General features: G+C 45.6%; 1 protein-coding gene across 1 annotated transcript in view; it reads right to left on the bottom strand.

Annotated features, from left to right (window-relative positions):
- Window positions 1–15,452: 15,452 nt before the first annotated feature.
- Window positions 15,453–24,581, bottom strand: part of lmo4b (LIM domain only 4b) — a 30,473-nt gene continuing 21,344 nt past the window's right edge. The window contains exon 5 of the mRNA XM_014123657.3: window positions 15,453–16,662. Coding sequence (XP_013979132.1) covers window positions 16,654–16,662 — 9 coding nt within the window. The 3' untranslated portion in view covers window positions 15,453–16,653. The remainder of the gene's footprint in view (window positions 16,663–24,581) is intronic.

Here is a 24,581-nt window from a genome sequence, read left to right on the forward strand (position 1 = left end):
TCTGGTGTGGTATGGTATGGTGGGGTGTGGTGTGGTCTGGTGTGGTCTGGTGTGGTACGGTCTGGTGTGGTGTTGTCTGGTCTGGTGTGGTGTTGTCTGGTGTGGTGTGGTCTGTTGTGGTATGGTGTGGTGTGGTCTGCTGTGGTATGTTGTTGTGTGGTGTGGTGTGGTCTGGTGTGATCTGGTCTGGTATGGTGTGGTGTGGTGTGGTCTGGTATGGTATGGTGTGGTCTGTTGTTATATGGTGTGGTGTGGTCTGGTATGGTGTGGTGTGGTCTGTTGTGGTGTGGTGTGGTCTGGTGTGGTTTGGTATGGTGTGGTGTGGTGTGGTCTGGTATGGTATGGTGTGATCTGTTGTGGTATGGTGTGGTGTGGTGTGGTCTGGTCTGGTGTGTTCTGGTATGGTCTGGTGTAGTGTGGTGTGGTCTGGTGTGGTGTGGTGTGGTCTGGTGTAGTGTTGTGTTGTCTGGTCTGGTGTGGTCTGGTGTTTTTTGGTGTCGTGTGGTCTGGTCTGGTGTGGTGTGTTCTGGTATGGTTTTGTGTGGTCTGGTGTGGTATGGTGTGTTCTGGTGTTGCCTGGTCTGATCTGGTGTGGTCTGGTCTGGTTTGGTTTTGTGTGGTCTGGTGTGGTGTGGTCTGGTCTGGTGTGGTGTGGTGTGTTATGTTGTGGTGTGGTGTGGTCTGGTATGGTATGGTGTGGTGTTGTGTTATCTGGTGTGTTCTGGTGTGGTGTGGTCTGGTGTGGTCTGGTATGGTATGGTGTGGTGTGGTCTGGTGTGGTCTGGTATGGTTTGGTGTGGTCTGGTATGGTATGGTGTGGTCTGTTGTGGTATGGTGTGGTGTAGTCTGGTGTGGTGTGGTATGGTGTGGTGTGGTCTGGTATGGTGTTGTGTGGTCTGTTGTGGTATGGTTTGGTGTGGTCTGGTGTGGTATGGTGTGGTGTGGTGTGGTCTGGTGTGGTATGGTATGGTGTGGTGTGGTCTGGTGTGGTATGGTCTGGTGTGGTACAGTATGGTCTGGTGTGTTGTGGTCTGGTGTGGTGTGGTGTGGTCTGGTGTGGTATGGTGTGGTATGGTATGGTATGGTCTGGTGTGGTGTGGTCTGGTGTGGTCTGATGTGGTGTGGTGTGGTCTGGTGTTGTACGGTATGGTATGGTGTGGTTTGGTGTGGTCTGGTGTGGTCTGGTGTGGTACGGTCTGGTGTGGTGTGGTCTGGTCTGGTGTGGTGTGGTCTGGTGTGGTATGGTGTGGTGTGGTGTGGTGTGGTATGGTATGGTGGGGTGTGGTGTGGTCTTGTATGGTATGGTGTGGTCTGTTGTGGTATGGTGTGGTGTGGTGTGGTCTGGTGTGGTATGGTATGGTGTGGTGTGGTGTGGTCTGGTATGGTGTGGTGTGGTGTGGTATGGTCTGGTGTGGCGTGGTCTGGTGTGGTCTGGTGTAGTGTGGTCTGGTGTGGTATGGTGTGGTGTGGTCTGGTGTGGTCTGGTGTGGTACGGTCTGGTGTGGTGTGGTCTGGTCTGGTGTGGTGTTGTCTGGTGTGGTATGGTCTGGTGTGGTGTGGTCTGGTCTGGTGTGGTGTTGTCTGGTGTGGTATGGTGTGGTGTGGTCTGGTCTGTTGTGGTCTGGTATGGTGTGGTGTGGTCTGTTACGGTGTGGTCTGGTGTGGTCTGGTCTGGTATGGTGTGGTGTGGTATGGTGTGGTGTGGTCTGGTATGGTGTGGTGTGGCGTGGTACGGTCTGGTGTGGTGTGGTCTGGTCTGGTGTGGTGTTGTCTGGTGTGGTATGGTCTGGTGTGGTGTGGTCTGGTCTGGTGTGGTGTTGTCTGGTGTGGTATGGTATGGTGTGGTGTGGTGTGGTCTGGTCTGGTCTGTTGTGGTCTGGTCTGGTATGGTGTGGTGTGGTCTGTTACGGTGTGGTCTGGTGTGGTGTGGTCTGGTCTGGTGTGGTGTGGTGTGGTCTGGTGTGGTCTGGTATGGAGTGGTGTGGTGTGGTCTGGTGTGGTGTGGTCTGGTGTGGTCTGGTATGGAGTGGTGTGTGGTGTGGTGTGGTGTGGTATGGTATGGTGTGGTCTGCTATGGTGTGGTGTGGTATGGTGTGGTGTGGTCTGGTGTGGTCTGGTGTGGTGTGGTGTGGACTGGTTTGATATGGTATGGTGTGGTGTGGTCTGGTATGGTGTGGTCTGTTGTGGTATGGTGTGGTGTGGTCTGGTCTGGTGTGGTGTGGTCTGGTGTGGTGTGGTCTGTTGTGGTGTGGTGTGGTCTGCTATGGTATGTTGTTGTATGGTGTGGTCTGGTCTGGTATGGTATGGTGTGGTGTGGTCTGGTATGGTGTGGTCTGTTGTGGTATGGTGTGGTGTGGTCTGTTGTTGTATGGTGTGGTGTGGTCTGGTGTGGTCTGGTATGGTGTGGTGTGGTCTGGTATGCTATTGTATGGTCTGGTCTGGTGTGGTATGGTATGGTGTGGTGTGGTGTGGTCTGGTGTGGTATGGTATGGTATGCTGTGGTGTGGTCTGGTGTGGTCTGGTGTGGTATGGTCTGGTGTGGTGTGGTCTGGTCTGGTCTGGTCTGGTGTGGTGTGGTGTGGTATGGTGTGGTGTGGTCTGGTCTGGTCTGGTCTGGTGTGGTCTGGTGTGGTCTGGTATGGTGTGGTGTGGTCTGTTACGGTGTGGTCTGGTGTGGTCTGGTCTGGTCTGGTATGGTGTGGTGTGGTCTGTTACGGTGTGGTCTGGTGTGGTCTGGTCTGGTGTGGTCTGGTGTGGTGTGGTGTGGTCTGTTACTGTGTGGTGTGGTGTTGTCTGTTACGGTGTGGTCTGGTATGGAGTGGTGTGGTCTGGTGTGGTCTGGTATGGAGTGGTGTCGTCTGGTGTGGTGTGGTCTGGTATGGAGTGCTGTGGTCTGGTCTGGTCTGGTGTGGTGTGGTCTGCTATGGTATGTTGTGGTGTGGTCTGGTATGGTATTGTGTGGCCTGGTATGGTATGGTGTGGTCTGGTGTGGTCTGGTCTGGTCTAGTGTGGTGTGGTGTGGTGTGGTCTGCTATGGTATGTTGTGGTGTAGTGTGGTCTGGTATGGTATGGTGTGGTCTGGTCTGGTATGGTGTGGTGTGGTGTGGTGTGGTCTGGTCTGTTGTGGTCTGGTCTGGTATGGTGTGGTGTGGTCTGTTACGGTGTGGTCTGGTGTGGTCTGGTCTGGTATGGTGTGGTGTGGTATGGTGTGGTGTGGTCTGGTATGGTGTGGTGTGGCGTGGTACGGTCTGGTGTGGTGTGGTCTGGTCTGGTGTGGTGTTGTCTGGTGTGGTGTGGTGTGGTCTGGTCTGGTGTGGTGTTGTCTGGTGTGGATAGTATGGTGTGGTGTGGTGTGGTGTGGTCTGGTCTGGTCTGTTGTGGTCTGGTCTGGTATGGTGTGGTGTGGTCTGTTACGGTGTGGTCTGGTGTGGTCTGGTCTGGTCTGGTGTGGTGTGGTGTGGTCTGGTGTGGTGTGGTCTGGTATGGAGTGGTGTGGTCTGGTGTGGTCTGGTATGGAGTGGTGTTGTGTGGTGTGGTGTGGTCTGCTATGGTATGTTGTGGTGTGGTGTGGTCTGGTATGGTATGGTGTGGTCTGCTATGGTATGTTGTGTTATGGTGTGGTCTGGTGTGGTGTGGTGTGGTCTGCTATGGTGTGGTGTGGTATGGTGTGGTGTGGTCTGGTGTGGTCTGGTGTGGTGTGGTGTGGACTGGTTTGATATGGTATGGTGTGGTGTGGTGTGGTCTGGTGTGGTCTGGTGTGGTGTGGTGTGGACTGGTTTGATATGGTATGGTGTGGTGTGGTGTGGTCTGGTGTGGTGTGGTCTGGTGTGGTGTGGTCTGTTGTGGTGTGGTGTGGTCTGCTATGGTATGTTGTTGTATGGTGTGGTGTGGTCTGGTCTGGTATGGTGTGGTGTGGTGTGGTCTGGTATGGTGTGGTCTGTTGTGGTATGGTGTGGTGTGGTGTGGTCTGTTGTTGTATGGTGTGGTGTGGTCTGGTGTGGTCTGGTATGGTGTGGTGTGGTCTGGTATGGTATTGTATGGTGTGGTCTGGTCTGGTGTGGTATGGTATGGTGTGGTGTGGTGTGGTCTGGTGTGGTATGGTCTGGTGTGGTATGGTATGGTATGGTATGGTGTGGTGTGGTCTGGTGTGGTATGGTATGGTATGCTGTGGTGTGGTCTGGTGTGGTATGGTCTGGTGTGGTGTGGTCTGGTCTGGTCTGGTGTGGTCTGGTCTGGTCTGGTCTGGTATGGTGTGGTGTGGTCTGTTACGGTGTGGTCTGGTGTGGTCTGGTCTGGTCTGGTGTGGTGTGGTCTGTTACGGTGTGGTGTGGTGTTGTCTGTTACGGTGTGGTCTGGAATGGAGTGGTGTGGTCTGGTGTGGTCTGGTATGGAGTGGTGTCGTCTGGTGTGGTGTGGTCTGGTATGGAGTGCTGTGGTCTGGTCTGGTCTGGTCTGGTGTGGTGTGGTCTGCTATGGTATGTTGTGGTGTGGTCTGGTATTGTGTGGCCTGGTATGGTATGGTGTGGTCTGGTGTGCTGGTCTCGTCTAGTGTGGTGTGGTGTGGTGTGGTCTGCTATGGTATGTTGTGGTGTAGTGTGGTCTGGTATGGTATGGTGTGGTCTGGTATGATATGGTGTGGTCTGGTGGGGTGTTTTCTGGTATGGTGTGGTCTGGTGTGGTGTGGTCTGCTATGGTGTGGTGTGGTGTGGTGTGGTCTGTTGCGGTGTGGTGTGGTCTGGTGTGGTCTGGTCCGGTATGGTGTTGTGTGGTCTGGTCTGGTATGGTGTGGTGTGGTCTGTTACGGTCTGGTATGGTGTGGTGTGGTCTGTTACGGTGTGGTGTGGTGTGGTCTGGTATGGTGTGGTCTGTTACGGTGTGGTGTGGTGTGGTCTGTTACGGTGTGGTGTGGTCTGGTATGGTGTGGTGTGGTCTTTTACGGTGTGGTGTGGTGTGGTGTGGTCTGTTACGGTGTGGTCTGGTATGGTGTGGTCTGTTGCGGTGTGGTGTGGTCTGGTGTGGTATGGTCTTTTACGGTGTGGTGTGGTCTGGTATGGTGTTTTGTGGTCTGGTATGGTGTGGTGTGGTCTGGTATGGTGTGGTGTGGTCTGGTGTGGTGTGGTCTGGTATGGTATGGTATGGTATGGTATGGTATGGTATGGTATGGTATGGCGTGGCGTGGTGTGGTCTGGTATGGTGTGGTCTGGTATGGTATGGTGTGGTATGGTGTGGTCTGGTCTGATATGGTGTGGTGTGGTCTGTTACGGTGTGGTCTGGTCTGTTACGGTGTGGTCTGGTATGGTGTGGTGTGGTATGGTGTGGTGTGGTCTGGTGTGGTCTGTTACGGTGTGGTATGGTCTGGTGTGGTCTGTTACGGTGTGGTGTGGTCTGGTATGGTGTGGTCTGGTATGGTATGGTGTGATGTGTTATGGTCTGGTGTGGGGTGGTCTGTTACGGTGTGGTGTGGTCTGGTCTGGTGTGGTCTGGTCTGATATGGTGTGGTGTGGTCTGTTACGGTGTGGTCTGGTCTGTTACGGTGTGGTCTGGTATGGTGTGGTGTGGTCTGGTCTGGTGTGGTCTGGTCTGATATGGTGTGGTGTGGTCTGTTACGGTGTGGTCTGGTCTGTTACGGTGTGGTCTGGTATGGTGTGGTGTGGTATGGTGTGGTGTGGTCTGGTGTGGTCTGTTACGGTGTGGTATGGTCTGGTGTGGTCTGTTACGGTGTGGTCTGGTATGGTGTGGTGTGGTATGGTGTGGTGTGGTCTGGTGTGGTCTGTTACGGTGTGGTATGGTCTGGTGTGGTCTGTTACGGTGTGGTCTGGTATGGTGTGGTGTGGTATGGTGTGGTGTGGTCTGGTGTGGTCTGTTACGGTTTGGTCTGGTCTGTTACGGTGTGGTCTGGTATGGTGTGATGTGGTATGGTGTGGTGTGGTCTGGTGTGGTCTGTTACGGTGTGGTATGGTCTGGTGTGGTGTGGTATGGTGTGGTGTGGTCTGGTGTGGTCTGGTCTGGTCTGGTGTGGTGTGGTGTGGTCTGGTGTGGTGTGGTCTGGTATGGAGTGGTGTGGTCTGGTGTGGTCTGGTATGGAGTGGTGTTGTGTGGTGTGGTGTGGTCTGCTATGGTATGTTGTGGTGTGGTGTGGTCTGGTATGGTATGGTGTGGTCTGCTATGGTATGTTGTGTTATGGTGTGGTCTGGTGTGGTGTGGTGTGGTCTGCTATGGTGTGGTGTGGTATGGTGTGGTGTGGTCTGGTGTGGTCTGGTGTGGTGTGGTGTGGACTGGTTTGATATGGTATGGTGTGGTGTGGTGTGGTCTGGTGTGGTCTGGTGTGGTGTGGTGTGGACTGGTTTGATATGGTATGGTGTGGTGTGGTGTGGTCTGGTGTGGTGTGGTCTGGTGTGGTGTGGTCTGTTGTGGTGTGGTGTGGTCTGCTATGGTATGTTGTTGTATGGTGTGGTGTGGTCTGGTCTGGTATGGTGTGGTGTGGTGTGGTCTGGTATGGTGTGGTCTGTTGTGGTATGGTGTGGTGTGGTGTGGTCTGTTGTTGTATGGTGTGGTGTGGTCTGGTGTGGTCTGGTATGGTGTGGTGTGGTCTGGTATGGTATTGTATGGTGTGGTCTGGTCTGGTGTGGTATGGTATGGTGTGGTGTGGTGTGGTCTGGTGTGGTATGGTCTGGTGTGGTATGGTATGGTATGGTGTGGTGTGGTCTGGTGTGGTATGGTATGGTATGCTGTGGTGTGGTCTGGTGTGGTATGGTCTGGTGTGGTGTGGTCTGGTCTGGTCTGGTGTGGTCTGGTCTGGTCTGGTATGGTGTGGTGTGGTCTGTTACGGTGTGGTCTGGTGTGGTCTGGTCTGGTCTGGTATGGTGTGGTGTGGTGTGGTCTGTTACAGTGTGGTGTGGTGTTGTCTGTTACGGTGTGGTCTGGAATGGAGTGGTGTGGTCTGGTGTGGTCTGGTATGGAGTGGTGTCGTCTGGTGTGGTGTGGTCTGGTATGGAGTGCTGTGGTCTGGTCTGGTCTGGTCTGGTGTGGTGTGGTCTGCTATGGTATGTTGTGGTGTGGTCTGGTATTGTGTGGCCTGGTATGGTATGGTGTGGTCTGGTGTGCTGGTCTCGTCTAGTGTGGTGTGGTGTGGTGTGGTCTGCTATGGTATGTTGTGGTGTAGTGTGGTCTGGTATGGTATGGTGTGGTCTGGTATGATATGGTGTGGTCTGGTGGGGTGTTTTCTGGTATGGTGTGGTCTGGTGTGGTGTGGTCTGCTATGGTGTGGTGTGGTGTGGTGTGGTCTGTTGCGGTGTGGTGTGGTCTGGTGTGGTCTGGTCCGGTATGGTGTTGTGTGGTCTGGTCTGGTATGGTGTGGTGTGGTCTGTTACGGTCTGGTATGGTGTGGTGTGGTCTGTTACGGTGTGGTGTGGTGTGGTCTGGTATGGTGTGGTCTGTTACGGTGTGGTGTGGTGTGGTCTGTTACGGTGTGGTGTGGTCTGGTATGGTGTGGTGTGGTCTTTTACGGTGTGGTGTGGTGTGGTGTGGTCTGTTACGGTGTGGTCTGGTATGGTGTGGTCTGTTGCGGTGTGGTGTGGTCTGGTGTGGTATGGTCTTTTACGGTGTGGTGTGGTCTGGTATGGTGTTTTGTGGTCTGGTATGGTGTGGTGTGGTCTGGTATGGTGTGGTGTGGTCTGGTGTGGTCTGTTACGGTGTGGTGTGGTCTGGTATGGTGTGGTCTGGTATGGTATGGTGTGATGTGGTATGGTCTGGTGTGGGGTGGTCTGTTACGGTGTGGTGTGGTCTGGTCTGGTGTGGTCTGGTCTGATATGGTGTGGTGTGGTCTGTTACGGTGTGGTCTGGTCTGTTACGGTGTGGTCTGGTATGGTGTGGTGTGGTCTGGTCTGGTGTGGTCTGGTCTGATATGGTGTGGTGTGGTCTGTTACGGTGTGGTCTGGTCTGTTACGGTGTGGTCTGGTATGGTGTGGTGTGGTATGGTGTGGTGTGGTCTGGTGTGGTCTGTTACGGTGTGGTATGGTCTGGTGTGGTCTGTTACGGTGTGGTCTGGTATGGTGTGGTGTGGTATGGTGTGGTGTGGTCTGGTGTGGTCTGTTACGGTGTGGTATGGTCTGGTGTGGTCTGTTACGGTGTGGTCTGGTATGGTGCGGTGTGGTATGGTGTGGTGTGGTCTGGTGTGGTCTGTTACGGTGTGGTCTGGTCTGTTACGGTGTGGTCTGGTATGGTGTGGTGTGGTATGGTGTGGTGTGGTCTGGTGTGGTCTGTTACGGTGTGGTATGGTCTGGTGTGGTGTGGTATGGTGTGGTGTGGTCTGGTGTGTTCTGTTACGGTGTGGTCTGGTCTGTTACGGTGTGGTATGGTATGGTGTGGTGTGGTCTGGTGTGGTCTGTTACGGTGTGGTATGGTCTGTTACGGTGTGGTCTGGTATGGTATGGTGTGGTATGGTATGGTGTGGTGTGGTCTGGTGTGGTCTGTTACGGTGTGGTATGGTCTGGTGTGGTCTGTTCTGGTGTGGGGTGGTCTGCAGACAAACCTATGTGTTAATCGCGGTTTAAGGAGTTGGAAGAAAAGTCAATCTTCAACCAGTTTAATTATTGATTGTTGTGTAAATAATAGATGGATATATTATGGGCAACGGTGCCTAAAGTAAGTGGAGGAAGTAATACTTTCCAGAGGCCTTTTTTTTTATTTTTTTACTTCAATAGGCTCAGTTAACGTACCATAGACCATTCTAGCCAGCTGGCTTTCAGCGTATTAATGGCAGCGCACAGTTTATTTGCTCTGTACTTGTGGTAATGGTACTCTGTACTAGCCGTAATGGTAAATGCATGTTACGTTGGGGAGTAGCGGAGCCTGGGGAGCGACTGGGGAAAAGATCATCATTTCAGGGGTAAAAAACGGCTTCGTGAGGACTGTTCCCATCTATGGTCTCTCGATCTGACGCTCTTTGTTGAATTGACTTGTAGATCTATCAGTTTACTTACGATGTTATTTTACACAGTTTAAAAGTACAGTATCTTTTGGACTCACAAGATATGTCATTAACACTCCAAAGAACTATAATAACAGAGGCACCTTCTGAAATGTCAAGCAAGCTGTGACTTGAGCAAATATTACAAGTATGCAGGTGTAAACATGCGGTGAAAACAATGAAGACAAACTACCCCACACCATCACCCTGGTTAGACCTTTTCAACACACCATCGTTTATCCCCTTCCCTTTCATCACCTTATTGTCACCTTTGTGAAATTGTCAAATTAGACCCAACGAGATGCTTTCTTTCATTCCAACTATGTAATTATTTTTGTAACCCACAACCAGTGGTGTAAAGTACTGTAAAGTAAAAAAATATGTAAAAGTACTACTTATTAAGTCGTTTTTTGGGGGGGGGTATCTGTAGTTTACTTTACTTTTTATTTTACTTAACTACATTCCTAAAGAAATGGACACCCAAAAGTACTTGTTACATTTTGACAGGAAAATGGTCCAATTCACATGCTTATCAAGAGAACATCCCTACTGCCTCTGATCTGATCGCGGACTCACTAAACACAAATGCTTAATTTGTAAATTATGTCTGAGTGTTGGAGTGTGCCCCTGGCTATCCGTAAAAAAAAAAATTAATATATATATATATATATATATATATACTGCTCTAAAAAATAAAGGGAACACTAAAATAACACATCCTAGATCTGAATGAATGAAATAATCTTATTAAATACTTTTTTCTTTACATAGTTTAATGTGCTGACAACAAAATCACACAAAAATAATCAATGGAAATCCAATTTATCAACCCATGGAGGTCTGGATTTGGAGTCACACTCAAAATTAAAGTGGAAAACCACACTACAGGCTGATCCAACTTTGATGTAATGTCCTTAAAACAAGTCAAAATAAGGCTCAGTAGTGTGTGTGGCCTCCACGTGCCTGTATGACCTCCCTACAACGCCTGGGCATGCTCCTGATGAGGTGGCGGATGGTCTCCTGAGGGATCTCCTCCCAGACCTGGACTAAAGCATCCGCCAACTCCTGGACAGTCTGTGGTGCAACGTGGCCTTGGTGGATGGAGCGAGACATGATGTCCCAGATGTGCTCAATTGGATTCAGGTCTGGGGAACGGGCGGGCCAGTCCATAGCATCAATGCCTTCCTCTTGCAGGAACTGCTGACACACTCCAGCCACATGAGGTCTAGCATTGTCTTGCATTAGGAGGAACCCAGGGCCAACCGCACCAGCATATGGTCTCACAAGGGGTCTGAGGATCTCATCTCGGTACCTAATGGCAGTCAGGCTACCTCTGGCAAGCACATGGAGGGCTGTGCGGCCCCCCAAAGAAATGCCACCCCACACCATGACTGACCCACCGCCAAACCGGTCATGCTGGAGGATGTTGCAGGCAGCAGAATGTTCTCCACGGCGTCTCCAGACTCTGTCACATGTGCTCAGTGTGAACCTGCTTCATCTGTGAAGAGCACAGGGCGCCAGTGGCGAATTTGCCAATCTTGGTGTTTTCTGGCAAATGCCAAACGTCCTGCACGGTGTTGGGCTGTAAGCAAAACCCCAACCTGTGGACGTCGGGCCCTCATACCACCCTCAAGGAGTCTGTTTCTGACCGTTTGAGCAGACACATGCACATTTGTGGCCTGCTGGAGGTCATTTTGCAGGGCTCTGGCAGTGCTCCTCCTGCTCCTCCTTGCACAAAGGCGGAGGTAGCGGTCCTGCTGCTGGGTTGTTGCCCTCCTACGGCCTCCTCCACGTCTCCTGATGTACTGGCCTGTCTCCTGGTAGCGCCTCCATGCTCTGGACACTACGCTGACAGACACAGCAAACCTTCTTGCCACAGCTCGCATTGATGTGCCATCCTGGATGAGCTGTACTACCTGAGCCACTTATGTGGGTTGTAGACTCCGTCTCATGCTACCACTAGAGTGAAAGCACCGCCAGCATTCAAAAGTGACCAAAACATCAGCCAGGAAGCATAAGAACTGAGAAGTGGTCTGTGGTCACCACCTGCCGAACCACTCCTTTATTGGGGTTGTCTTGCTAATTGCCTATAATTTCCACCTGTTGTCTATTCCATTTGCACAACAGCATGTGACATTTATTGTCAATCAGTGTTGCTTCCTAAGTGGACAGTTTGATTTCACAGAAGTGTGATTGACTTGGAGTTACATTGTGTTGTTTAAGTGTTCCCTTTATTTTTTTGAGCAGTGTATATATATGGTGCGGACTAGTTTGCTTAATATAAGGAGCTTGAAATAGTTTATACTTTTGCTTTTACTTTTGAGTACATTTGAGCAATTCCATTTACTTGTGATACTTAAGAATATTTTAAACCAAATACTTTTGGACTTTTACTCAAGTAGTATTTTACTGGGTGACTTTCACTTTTACTCGAGTCATTTTCTATTAAGGTATCTTTACTTTCACTCAAGTATGACAATTGAATTATTTTTCCACCACTGTCCACAAAATTATTTTTTTGCGTCAATTTACAAACCTTTATCAAATCTCAAATGACTTAGATTCACTTATTTTACCTTGTTGGCAGCAATAAAGCTTTGTATCAATTAAAAGACCTCTGCTAAATTAAGACGTCACAATATAACAGATAGAGAAATTGTCTTTGTCTATAAACCACTCACCTACTGTTCTACAGTGTACCAGTGTGCCTCCATTATCAGTGTCCCCAAGAGCTCAAGTTTGAGCAAATTTCCCAGCGGTAAGACATGCCATTTAAGTGTATTCTATTGTTGTGGGTGAGATGCATTAGGCTTCTCCCTGGTACATCAGAGCTCTGTCCCGGCGTATGGATTACGTGCACATGAATGACTCTGAAAAACCTGACATTGGAGAGAGGGTTGAAATTGTTAAATGTGTTTAGATGAATGACCTTTGGTGAATAGTGATTCATTAGGTCAGAATATTACAGTACAGCAGACCTCCACAAAGGGATAGCCTACATTCCAACGCAGACGGACTTACTGTCTGTCTCATACCATCATTTGAATGTTATTATGACTAGAGAAAATGATTTATTTGAAATGCATTAAACTATAATTTAAAAACAACAATAAAAAACATTGAGAAGATAAAAAACAAGCAGTTTAAAAGGTTGACAACGTGCCACTGAATCACCCTTGTGTACATACAATAGGTTGATTTGGAGTAAACTGAGGAATAACCCGACAGTTTTAATTGGTGAGCCATAACCAGTTCATGACCTTTCCGTCTAGGTTCACGTGGCCAGTGCATAACTGCTCCGTTTGCTCAGCCAGTATATGAGAGACTCCATTCACACCATACTTAAAGGGTTGTGTTAATTTCTGCCTGATGTCCAACAAATCTCCAACAACTCCCGGCTCGGGTCAAAGATTGGCGTTCTTTTTTAAAATGTTTTATTACAATTGAATGTCCAGGCTTTCTGTTTCAATACATTTGTCTGTGAGAGTTTGAAACAAGGTATGATTTAGATTCCAGATGCTTTTCAGTGGGAAGGAAAGAACATTGCTACTACACCTGTTCAGACAGGATATTTTAGCCAGTCTTAACGATGACAAGAGAAGCCAAAGAAAGATTGTCGTAGCGTTTGGCTGTAAGAGGGTAGATCGTTCTGTGTGCTATAGGTGAGTTCCTTTTCTCTCTCATTTTTGTGTCTTTCAGACTTCATTTTGATTTTTACAACATAGAGTGGAACAGAGAGATATTTCCCCCCCCCCCCCCCCCAAATAAAACAATATTAAAAAAAGAGTTGAATCTCCAAACGTAGTAACATTTATTTACATCATGATTATGTTCTAATTCAATCCAAGGCAATAACAAACATGTTGTTTACTCTATCCTACTGTACTGTGTTCTACTGTACCCTAATGTAATGTACTCTACAGTACTGTGTTCTACTGTACTCTACTGTAATGTACTCTAATGGTGTGTACTCTACTGCACTGTGTTCTACTGTACTCTACTGTAATGTACTCTAATGTTGTGTACTCTACTGCACTGTGTTCTACTGTACTCTACTGTAATGTACTCTAATGTTGTGTACTCTACTGCACTGTGTTCTACTGTACTCTAATGTAATGTACTCTAATGTTGTGTACTCTACTGCACTGTGTTCTACCGTACTCTACTGTAATGTACTCTAATGTTCTGTACTCTACTATACTGTGGTTTAATGTACTCTACTATACTGTACTCTACTGCACTGTGTTCTACTGTACTCTACTGTAATGTACTCTAATGTTCTGTACTTTACTATACTGTGTTCTACTGTACTCTACTGTAATGTACCCTACCGTACTTTACTCTACTGTACTCTACTTGTTTATACTACATAGAGTTATATCCATCAAGAGTTCTCTATGTATCTCTATGATTCACACTTGACACCGAAACGCCTGTTATTTTGCCAAAATAAAGCTGGGTAAAGTGTTCATTTAAACATCTAACAACATCATTAATTAGATGCATAAGTAATTCAACATTTAACATTTTACAGAGAACAATAGAGATTATATTTCTCTGAATGAAACGTAAAAGTTTTGAACATCAGGTTAAAAATAATGTTTTTACCATGTTGTTAATTAGGTATGGAAATAGAATGTCATCCAAATGAATCTGTAATAGACGGTTTGTCAAAATGGTCACTACTGTACATGGTCCACCCTTTTTTTCACTATGTTTCAGCAGTGACAACGTTCGTGGGGTGGTATGGAATTTAGGTCAATATTTCAAAACATGCAACACCAACAAGTAGTAGTAGAAAGTAGTATATCCACCGAGTATACGAAACATTAAGATCCTTCAATGACAAAGACTGACCAGGTAAATCCAGGTAAAAGTTATGATCCCTTAATGATAAGACTTGTAAAATCAACTAATCAGTATAGATAAAGGGGAGGAAACAGGTTAAAGAAGGATTTTTAAGCTTTGAGACAATTGAGACATGGATGGTGTATATGTGCCATTCAGAGGGTGAATAGGCAATACAAAAGATTTAAGTGCCTTTGAACGGGGTACGATATCAAGTAGGTGCCAGGCACACCGGTTTGTGTCAAGAACTGCAATGCTTCTGGGTTTTTGACATTCAACAGTTTCCCGTGTGTATCAAGAATGGTCCACCACCCAAAGGATATCCAGCCAATTTGACACAACTTTGGGAGAAATTGGAGTCAACATGGGCCTGCATCCCTGTGGAACACTTTCGACACCTTGTAGAGTCCATGCCCCGAAGACGTGTGCTGAAAAGATACACATTTTACCAAAGCCCTATGGGCCCTGGTCAAAAGTAGTGCACTATATATGAACAGTGTGTAATTTGGGAATCACCTAGCCATTGTGGATAAGCATGGCAGCATAGTAGCCATTACCAGTGTCCTTCCTTCCTCACACCTATTAGGTCTACAACCACTTCAAACACATATGTTCTACAAATAGCCCATTCAATTTGTGCCTGCTATGGAGACACCTTTCTCTCTCTCTCTCTCTCTCTCTACCTTCTCTCTCTCTTTCTCTCCACACACTCTGTCTGTATTCTCTCACTCTCTACCTTCTCTCTCTCCCCCTCTTTCTCTCCTCTCACTCTCTACCCTCTCTCTCTCTATCTTCTCTATCTCTCTCCACCCTCTCTGTCTGCATTCTCTCGCTCTCTACCTTCTCTCTCTCTCTCCCTCTCTCTCTCTATCTCTCTCTCTACCTTCTCTCTCTCTCTACCTTCTCTCTCTCTCTCCCTCTCTCTCTCTATCTCTCTCTCTACCTTCTCTCTCTCTCTCTCCCTATCCTCTCAGTCTGTCTTCTCTCGCTCTCTACCTTCTCTCTCTAGGCGGTAATTGAATCTTCAAAGATATATGTTCCACTACTTCTACCAGAGTACTAAAGTTGATGACCTAACAGAGAATTAGGTTTGATGACCTAACAGAGCATTAGGGTTGATAAATGGAAAATGTTAATTTGATCAGGAAAGAGAGAAAAAACATGTTTATGCATTTTCAGTTGAGTTAGGTGTTCCTCCTCATTAGAACTGATAACGGCTATGCAGAAATCTTATTTTTCTATATTCGTAATGTGAGTAGTTTCATAGTGAAGGCCTGTCATTAAAGAGAGGAGTGTCTGGACAATGAATAAGAGTAAATGCAGTTATTATCCCGTTCCATTTGGACTAAAAACAGGACTGTTGGAAATAAATTAGCTACGGAAATGTAATGAAAAACAAACCAGGATGACCATACGGTAAATTACAGTCAAATAAGAACTGAAATCCCTCAATACTTATAGTAAATGTAGTTTAAAACACAGAACTAATAAAGTTTATTATATGTAGCCTACCCAAGTTCAAGCCAACTTCTGTCATTTTAATCACTGGCAGACTGCCAAGTGTAAAATTCAATAAATTATGGAATATGTTGGGTAAAATAAAGTGTAGAACTGCCAGCAGTAAATTGAGGAAGCGTTTCTGTATCTTAATTATTTTTATTAATCAAATACACCATACTGGAGCAAATGTCTCTGAAAATATCACAAATAGATTTTTCTTTCATTCATGAATTTATAGGGTTGGTGAAAATCTCTACATTAGTGACTCTGAACATCTTTCTTTTGTTAAGCCATGGGTTCAGGTTCAGGTTTAGGTTCAGGTTCAGGTTTAGGTTGCGAGGAGAGGAGTAGGGGTTAAGGACAGGAAAGACCAACACCAACATTGGCTGTGTGCAGTAGATCATCTGCTAGGTGTCGATGAGCGGTGGTGATTCAACATGTAGAATCGTCGGTAAATGAACAGAAACTGACGGCCGTGGTTTGTGGTCAGAGGCGATAGGACAGACACCTGCTGCACACGGCCCACATTCGTTATGGTCTGTATGGTCCTTTAGGCTGTGTCAGGAGCAGAATGTACTGTGAGCCACGTCAGGACAAAAACATTTACATGCATACATACATGGTAGTTTTACAAATACACCAAGAGAATGCTCATCATAATGGTATTACGTTTCCACAAAAAAGCCACGGATACTTTTTAACCTAGTCTTGTTTTATATACCACCAAAATAGAAACACAGTCTCTTCACAACACTTCAAATAAAGAACGAGGGAATATCAGGTTGGAAGGAAAGTAGGATGGAAAAAGAATAGAGGGATACATTTAAAGGAGACAGTCGTTTCTTTCCCCGATACTTAAAACAAAACAAAAACAAATGTACAACTGTGTGCAGATTTTAAAAACAACCGCAACTTGATTAGCTTCATTTTGTATTTTTCTCTCTTTCTTTGTCTCGTTCTGTCCATCCTCAAATCGGTTCCTCTTCCTCTCTTTCTCAGTGTCCCTCCAGTTCTGATCAAGTCTCCTTTTAGTCCAGTGTCAGAATCATGGAGTCCTCAGAATCACATCTCAGGCGCATCATAAGCGGGGGTATGTTCACCCGTAAAAGGGAGTTAGGGTGGGGACGAGGGTGGGTGTTTTGTACGGAGAGAAGCGGGGGTCTTGGTAGATTGAGGAGGCTGCCTGGGGGCTCAGGTAAGAGTCTGGGTGCCTGGAGAGCAGGTGGAGGGCTGGGGGGCAGGGCAGGAGGGATGGTACAGGGATCCAGAAAGTAGTGGGTGACAATAAGCTAGGGTTAAAATGAAGGCACACATCCTGCTTCTTGCACACCTCCCTCCTAACACACCTGAGAGACAGGGACAAAGAGAAGAAAAGTTAGAAGTTGCAAAATGTTGAGAAATGTTGAGAAATGTTGCGAAATGTTGAAAAAGGGCATAATAAGTTTAACTGGAAATTCAATCGACAAAAAAAGATACATGAAAACAACAATAATTAACAATCTTCACTTCCCCGGTCTTACTGATATTTTGCATTTAGTATTTATTAGGATCCCCAATTAGCTGTCGCCAAGGCTACGCTTCCTGGGGTCCAAACAGGAAACAAAACACAACAAATAAAATACATAATAAAGATAAAAATACATAGCACTACATTTACATTACAATTTAGTCATTCAGCAGACGTTCCCATTCAGAGCGACCCACAGCTAGTGCATTCATCTAAAGATAGCCAGGCGAGACAACCACATGTCACAGTCGTATCACAACCAAGTATCACATATCACTACATAATACAATACAAAATATAATACAAAATGCATACAACTGTCTGTGTGTCTCTTCACATTCCCTGTCATACCGTAAGGTATTTTTTAATCTGTTTTTTTAAATCTGTTTTTATTGCTAGCTTGAGTTACCTGGGGTGGCAGAGAGTTCCATGTAGTCATGTCTCTATTATAACTGTGTGTTTCCCAGCCTCTGTTCTTGACCTGGGGACCGTGAAGAGACCTCTGGTTGCATGTCTTGTAGTTGACACACGAGTGTCCGAACTGTGTGTCAACTACTTGAACAGACAGTTCGGTATCATCAACACATCAATACCTCGCACAAAGACCAATAGTGATGCAGTCAATCTCTTTAAGCCAGGAGAGATTGACATGCATGTCATTGACATTCGTCCTCCGTATACAACTAAGTGCAATACGTGCTGCTCTGTTATGGACCAACTGCAATTTGCCTACGTCCTTCTTTGCTGCACGTGACCACCCAACTGGACAGTAGTCCAGGTGCGATAAAACTAGGGTCTGTCTGGTTGAACGGTGATATTGTGAAACACCTTAGGATGGAAAGACCGCTTCCCGCTTTAGTATCCATTAAGTCAATATGTTTTGACCATGATAGCTTGATATCAAAGAGGACACCCAGCAGTTTAGTCTCCTCAAGTTTCTCAATAGACACATTATTCAATAATATGAGGTTTAGGGTTGAGCGAGTGATTTATCCCAAGAAATATGCTTTTAAATATTTAGCACCGGCCTACTGCTTGCTACCCACTTCAAAACTGACTGGAGCTCTGTGTTAAGGGTGTCAGCTACTTATTTTACTGTTGCAGCCGACGTGTATACTGTTGAATTATCAGCATACATGGACACACAGGCTTGATTCAAGGTCAGTGGAAGGTCATTAGTAAACACAGAAAACAATAATGGTCCAAGCCGGCTGCCCTGTGGTACACCACACTTAACCAAATTTGCATTAGAGAGGCTTCCATTAAAGAAAACCCTCTGTGTTCTATTGGATATATAACTGTCCATCCATGATAAGACAGAGGATGTTATATTTTCAAGCAATATGTTATGATCAATGATATCAATGATATCAATTGTTTGCATGTCATTCCTAAGTTTGCTAATCATGTCTACAAAAAAAGTTATTAAAGTGGTTGGCAATATCAAAGGGTTTTGTTATGAACAAGCCATCAGCCTCAATGAACAATGGAGCTGAGTTAGCTTTTCTACCTAGAATTACATTTAAGGTACTCCAGAGCTTTTTACTATCATTCTTTATATCATTTATCTTTGTTCCATAGTACAGTTTCTTCTTCTTTTTGTTTAGCTGAGTTACGTGATTTCTCAATTCACTGTATGTTTGCCAATCTCATATGGTGCCATTCTTATTTGCCATTCCCTTGTCATTCTCTTAGCCTCCTCATTCTCAGTCACACAGAAGCAATGTTTCAAAATGGCGTCTACATTTCTTGTGTCTGTCTTATGAAGATTCTACTCACTTTTGCCAGCTCCTTTAAAGCCTGCACTTCATTTATTGATCAGTGAGGCTTTGTGAAGCACATTTATAAAGTGAGTATTTTTTCTTATAATTCTAACAATGCTCTAACAAACACAATCCCAAGAGTATTGACAAAGTTCTTTGTGAAAGAGAAAAATACAGAGGAACAAAGATAATTAGAATGTGTCTGAGGAACCATTCTATTCTGTTTTGCTGTCAGAACAGTCAGAACTTTTTATTCTCCATATTTCTCTTTTTGTTTTTAAGATTCTAGGGGGCAATTTACATCCCCTGTTCTTCTATTCGCTGCAACCACTGAGAAGGCTTTAGTCTATTAGTAATTGCGAAGCCCCACTTTGGGGCTAATTAGAGTGCTGTAGCTGACTGGGACGGTCTGGTTCCCCAGAGTTCAGACACTGGATGAGAATGAAAGGTTATTTGTCTGTCCTGAACAAAGTGATTAGGGTGAAGCCGGGAAGCTACTTAATAAATGAGCATCAAATGTCCTGCACTGCCGCCGCCGACACTGCCGTGTTGTCGCCGCCACTGACACAGACAACACCAATTATGTCACTGTGAAATCACACAATGTTTTGTGCTTTTGAGACTGCTGGAAGAGTTACAACCACTCTGTGTTTACTAAAGTACTGTTCTTTAAAACTGAATAGGAGGAGGAAGGCCACACACAATTAGGGGTCCTATACTCCTGAATACATCCGGAATCCATCCCAATATACGGGAACATAATATACTCCTGAATGCATCCCGGACCCATCCCAATACGGGAACATAATATACTCCTGAATGCATCCCGGAATCCATCCCAATACGGAAACATAATATACTCCTGAATGCATCCCAGAATCCATCCCAATATACGGGAACATTATATACTCCTGAATGCATCCCGGATCTATCCCAATATACGGGAACATTATATACTCCTGAATGCATCCCGGATCCATCCCAATACGGAAACATAATATACTCCTGAATGCATCCCGGATCCATCCCAATACGGAAACATAATATACTCCTGAATGCATCCCGGATCCATCCCAATACGGGAACATAATATACTCCTGAATGCATCCCGGATCCATCCCAATACGGAAACATAATATACTCCTGAATGCATCCCGGATCCATCCCAATACGGGAACATAATATACTCCTGAATGCATCCCGGATCCATCCCAATACGGGAACATAATATACTCCTGAATGCATCCCGGATCCATCCCAATACGGGAACATAATATACATTCAATAAAGTGCCTCCTCAGCAAGATCATTTTAAGCGTGTGAGTGTGTGTGTGTGTGTTTAATAATTCTCTCTCTCGCTCCTATAATTAAAGCACCGGAGCCCATATTCAGATTGCATTTTAACATTAATAATTCAGCTGGTTTCACTGCAATTGATGTTGAAGCATCAATAAACAATGAGTCCTCATATTTACTGCAGCCTGCGTGGTGAGAGAGACGTGGGGCTGGAGGGGTGAGCGGGAGGCTTAAACAGACATTTAAAATTAAGCCAGATAATGCAAAGGCTTTCAATTTGAATGTGAGCTGCTCTTAGTGCTGATTTGTAAAAAAAAATATATATATAAAAATAAAAGTGCCGAGGCCCTAAAAGGCCTGGTGAGGGAGGGAGCGGAGGGAGAGGAGAGGGGCTTAATGGAGGGAGGGAGCTCCCTCGTAGCTCCACTCAAGGTGAAATGTATGGTCCTACTCCCAACAATATCACTCCTCTCTTTCAGTAAGACTCAGATGTTCTGAGAGCACAGCTCCTCCCCTTACTGAACACACACACACACACACACACACACACACACACACACACACACACACACACACACACACACACACACACACACACACACACACACACACACACACACACACACACACAAGCACTTGCCGCAAGTACAAACAAAGGTACACACACAGTCAACTCACGCAACGGGGCGGACCCACACACACACACACATCCACCCACCCACTCAACGACCCACACCCACACACACACCCACACACACACCCACACACACACACACACACACACACACACACACACACACACACACACACACACACACACACACACACACACACACACACACACACACATAAAATGTCCTCTGATACATCCAGATGAAGCACTAATAAAACTGTGTTATGACCCAACGATATGATCACCTACTGGCACGACAGCCAGAAAGAGGGGAATAAACTAATGTTATACTAATGTCATTATATAACATTAAACTAATGTTATTATGTTTGTAGTGCAGTAGAGTAAATGAGTGGTCTGGCTGACATTGCTTCAGCTGGAGGGGGGAGATAAAACCCTAAACCAGGACAAGCCCCAAATAGCAGAACTAATAGCTGGAACTTTGGTAGCATCTCTATGACTAGCCTGTTCATAATGCATTAGAAGTTTATTTATAACATTATGTTGTGTGTTATAGTGCATTTATGAAATGGCGATTATTCATACAGAATGTTACACAAACTTTTTCCTCATCAGATTTGTGTTATGGCATATAATGCTCTATAACTTGTTATAAGCATGTGTTGAACCTTTTATCATTTATTTACAATAAGACCTTTCCTCATCGACAAACAGCATGAGATCTGTGATGAACCCGCGGGCCACGCCGTCACATCTCAGACCTGGTACTGGATGTAATAAATCAACGGAGGCCCTACTGTCACTCATCATGATGGAAAAGCAAAAAAAAATGTACTTCAACCAACCGAATGATGGAAAGATCTATCGCCCCCCCCATCCAAAATTAAAATTCATCTTTGGTCAATAAGATGTAATATCTATTGCAGCGCTGCTTTCAGTAAAGAGTAAATTAATCAATGTTGTCAATACATAATCATAAGTATGAAAAAGGTTGTGAGAAATTATGAGGTTTTTATAGCTGCCTGCAGCCACACCTGTCACGGTTGTCGAAAGGAGGAGCGGACCAAAGTGCAGCGTGTGTGTCGTTGTAACGGCCGTCGAAGGGAGTAGAGCAAGGCGCAGCGGGTTGAGTGCTCATTTTAACTTTTATTGAACACGTAAACAAAACAAAAAAAACGAACGACAGCTTAACAGTTCCGTCAGGTACAAAACACTAGACTGAAAACAACCACCCACAAACACAAGCTGAAAAACCTCTACTAAATAGGACCTCCAATCAGAGGCAACAAGAAACAGCTGCCTCCAATTGAAGGTCAAACAAAAACCCTAAACATAGAAATAGAAAAACTAGACACGGACATAGAAATATACTAACATAGAACATATACCAAAACCCCCAAAACACATAAAACAAACACCCCCTGCCACGCCCTGACCAAACTACAATAACAAACAACCTCTTTTACTGGTCAGGACGTGACAGTCGTTCCACATTTTATTTACACTGTGAAACTATGCACTACATATAAATAACTGAATAACAAAAACAACAAACCGTGACACATACACTGACTCAAAGATAATCTCCCACAAACCTAGGTGGAAAAAAACCCTACTTAAGTATGATCTCCAATTAGAGACAACGAGGACCAGCTGCCTCTAATTGGAGATCATCCCAAACAAAACCCCAACATAGGAATACAAAACTAGAACCTGAACATAGAAATAGAAAACATAGAGAGAGAAAAACCTGTCACGCCCTGACCTACACTACCATAGAAAATAACATCTTTCTATGGTCAGGACGTGACAACACCCCTTGTTTACTGGTGTCTGGCTTGCATAGAATGTCATATTCTTTGAAGGGGATGATAGTCACTGTAACAAATTCGCTCCCGATTGAATGACACTGGCAATGGCACTTTTCCTCGTCTGGCCCAAGCCCTGACAGCTACAGGTAGCCTGTGTGTGTGGATACAGTAAGTAACTAGCAGAGCCGTGTTTTTAACAACAACAACAACAACAAAAACTCCCTGATTCATGATGTTGTTTTTATTTCATTTGAAAGTTTTCTAATATTATCTTTTATTTCTTGCGAAAATAAAAGGTGCTGAGTTTTATTTTTGTTTCAGTAAAACAAAACAAAAGATTAAGAAAGTTACAAGCTACAACCAGTGTTCAAGCTAGTTGTCATTCATTAGCTGACAGACAGAGGGTTATGTTAGGTAGGTTTCAAGCCTGACAAAGACCTTCAAGTCAAAATGTTGCACTCTTTCTCTTAGGCTACAGGAGTGACAGGTGGCACCCTAGTTTGAGAACAACTGGCTAACAACCTCCAGTGCTCAAGCTACAAACACAGTCATGTATTAGCTAGGGCTGAGAATTACCTCACCATACCATTTTATCACCATACTGAGGGACCTCACCATACCATATTATCACCATACTGAGGGACCTCACCATACCATATTATCACCATACCATATTATCACCATACTGAGAGACATCACCATACCATATTATCACCATACTGAGGGACCTCACCATACCATATTATCACCATACCATATTACCACCATACTTAGGTGCTGATACGGTATGTATTGCAATTCTCACGATTCTTACGATTCTATATGTGCAGTGGCTTGCAAAAGTATTCATCCACCTTGGCATTTTTCCTATTTTGTTGACTTACAACCTGGAATTAAAATGGATTTTTGGGGGTTTGTATCATTTGATTTACACAACATGCCTACCACTTTGAAGATGAAAAATCTTTTTAATTGTGAAAAAAGCTAGAAACAAGACAAAAAAATAACTATTCACCCCCCCAAAGTCAATACTTTGTAGACCCACCTTTTGCAGCAATTACAGCCGCAGGTCTCTTGGGGTATGTCTCTATAAGCTTGGCACATCTAGCCACTGGGATTTTTGCCCATTCCTCAAGGCAAAACTGCTCCAGCTCCTTCAAGTAGGATGGGTTCCGCTGGTGTACAGCAATCTTTAAGTCATACCACAGATTCTCAATTGGATTGAGGTCTGGGCTTTGACTAGGTCATTCCAAGACATGTAAATGTTTCCCCTCGAGTTTTGCTTTAGCAGTATGCTTAGGGTTTTTGTCCTGCTGGAAGTTTAACCTAAAGTTGTCCCAGTCTCAAATCTCTGGAAGACTGAAACAGGTTTCCCTCAAGAATTTCCCTGTATTTAGAGCCATCCATCATTCCTTCAATTCCGACCAGTTTCCCAGTCTCTGCCGATGAAAAACATCCCCACAGCATGATGCTGCCACCACCATGCTTCTCGGGGGTGATGAGAGGAGTTGCGTTTGCGCCAAACATAGCATTTATCTTGATGGCCAAAAAGCTCAATTTTAGTCTCATCTGACCAGAGAACCTTCTTCCATATGTTTGGGGAGTCTCCCACATGCCTTTTGGCGAACACTTTAAGCAATGGCTTTTTTCTGGACACTCTTCTGTAAGGCCCAGCTCTGTGGCGTGTACGGCTTAAAGTGGTCCTATGGACAGATACTCCAATCTCCGCTGTGGAGCTTTGCATCTCCTTCAGGGTATTCTTTGGTCTCTTTGTTGACTCTCTGATTAATGCCCTCCATGCCTGGTCCGTGAGTTTTAATGGGCAGCCCTCTCTTGGCAGGTTTGTTGTGGTGCCACATTCTTTACATTTTTAATAATGGATTTAATGGTGCTCTGTGGGATGTTCAAAGTTTTGGATATTTTTTTTATAACCCAACCCTGATCTGTACTCCTCCACAACTTTGTCCCTGACCTGTTTGGTAAGCTCCTTGGTCTTCATGGTGCCGTTTGCTTGGTGTTGCCCCTTGCTTATTGATGTTGCAGACTCTGGGGCTTTTCAGAACAGGTGTATATCTACTGAGATCATGTGACAGATCATGTGACACTTAGATTGCACACAAGTGGACTTTATTTAACTAATTATGTGACTTCTGAAGGTAATTGGTTGCACCAGATCTTATTTACCCATACACCGTGCTGCTGCTCCAGTTTCAACTGTTCTGCCTGCGGCTATGGAACCCTGACCTGTTCACCG

Source organism: Salmo salar, chromosome 10 (assembly GCF_965601325.2).
Source record: "Salmo salar chromosome 10, fSalSal1, whole genome shotgun sequence".
Lineage (NCBI taxonomy): Eukaryota > Metazoa > Chordata > Actinopteri > Salmoniformes > Salmonidae > Salmo > Salmo salar.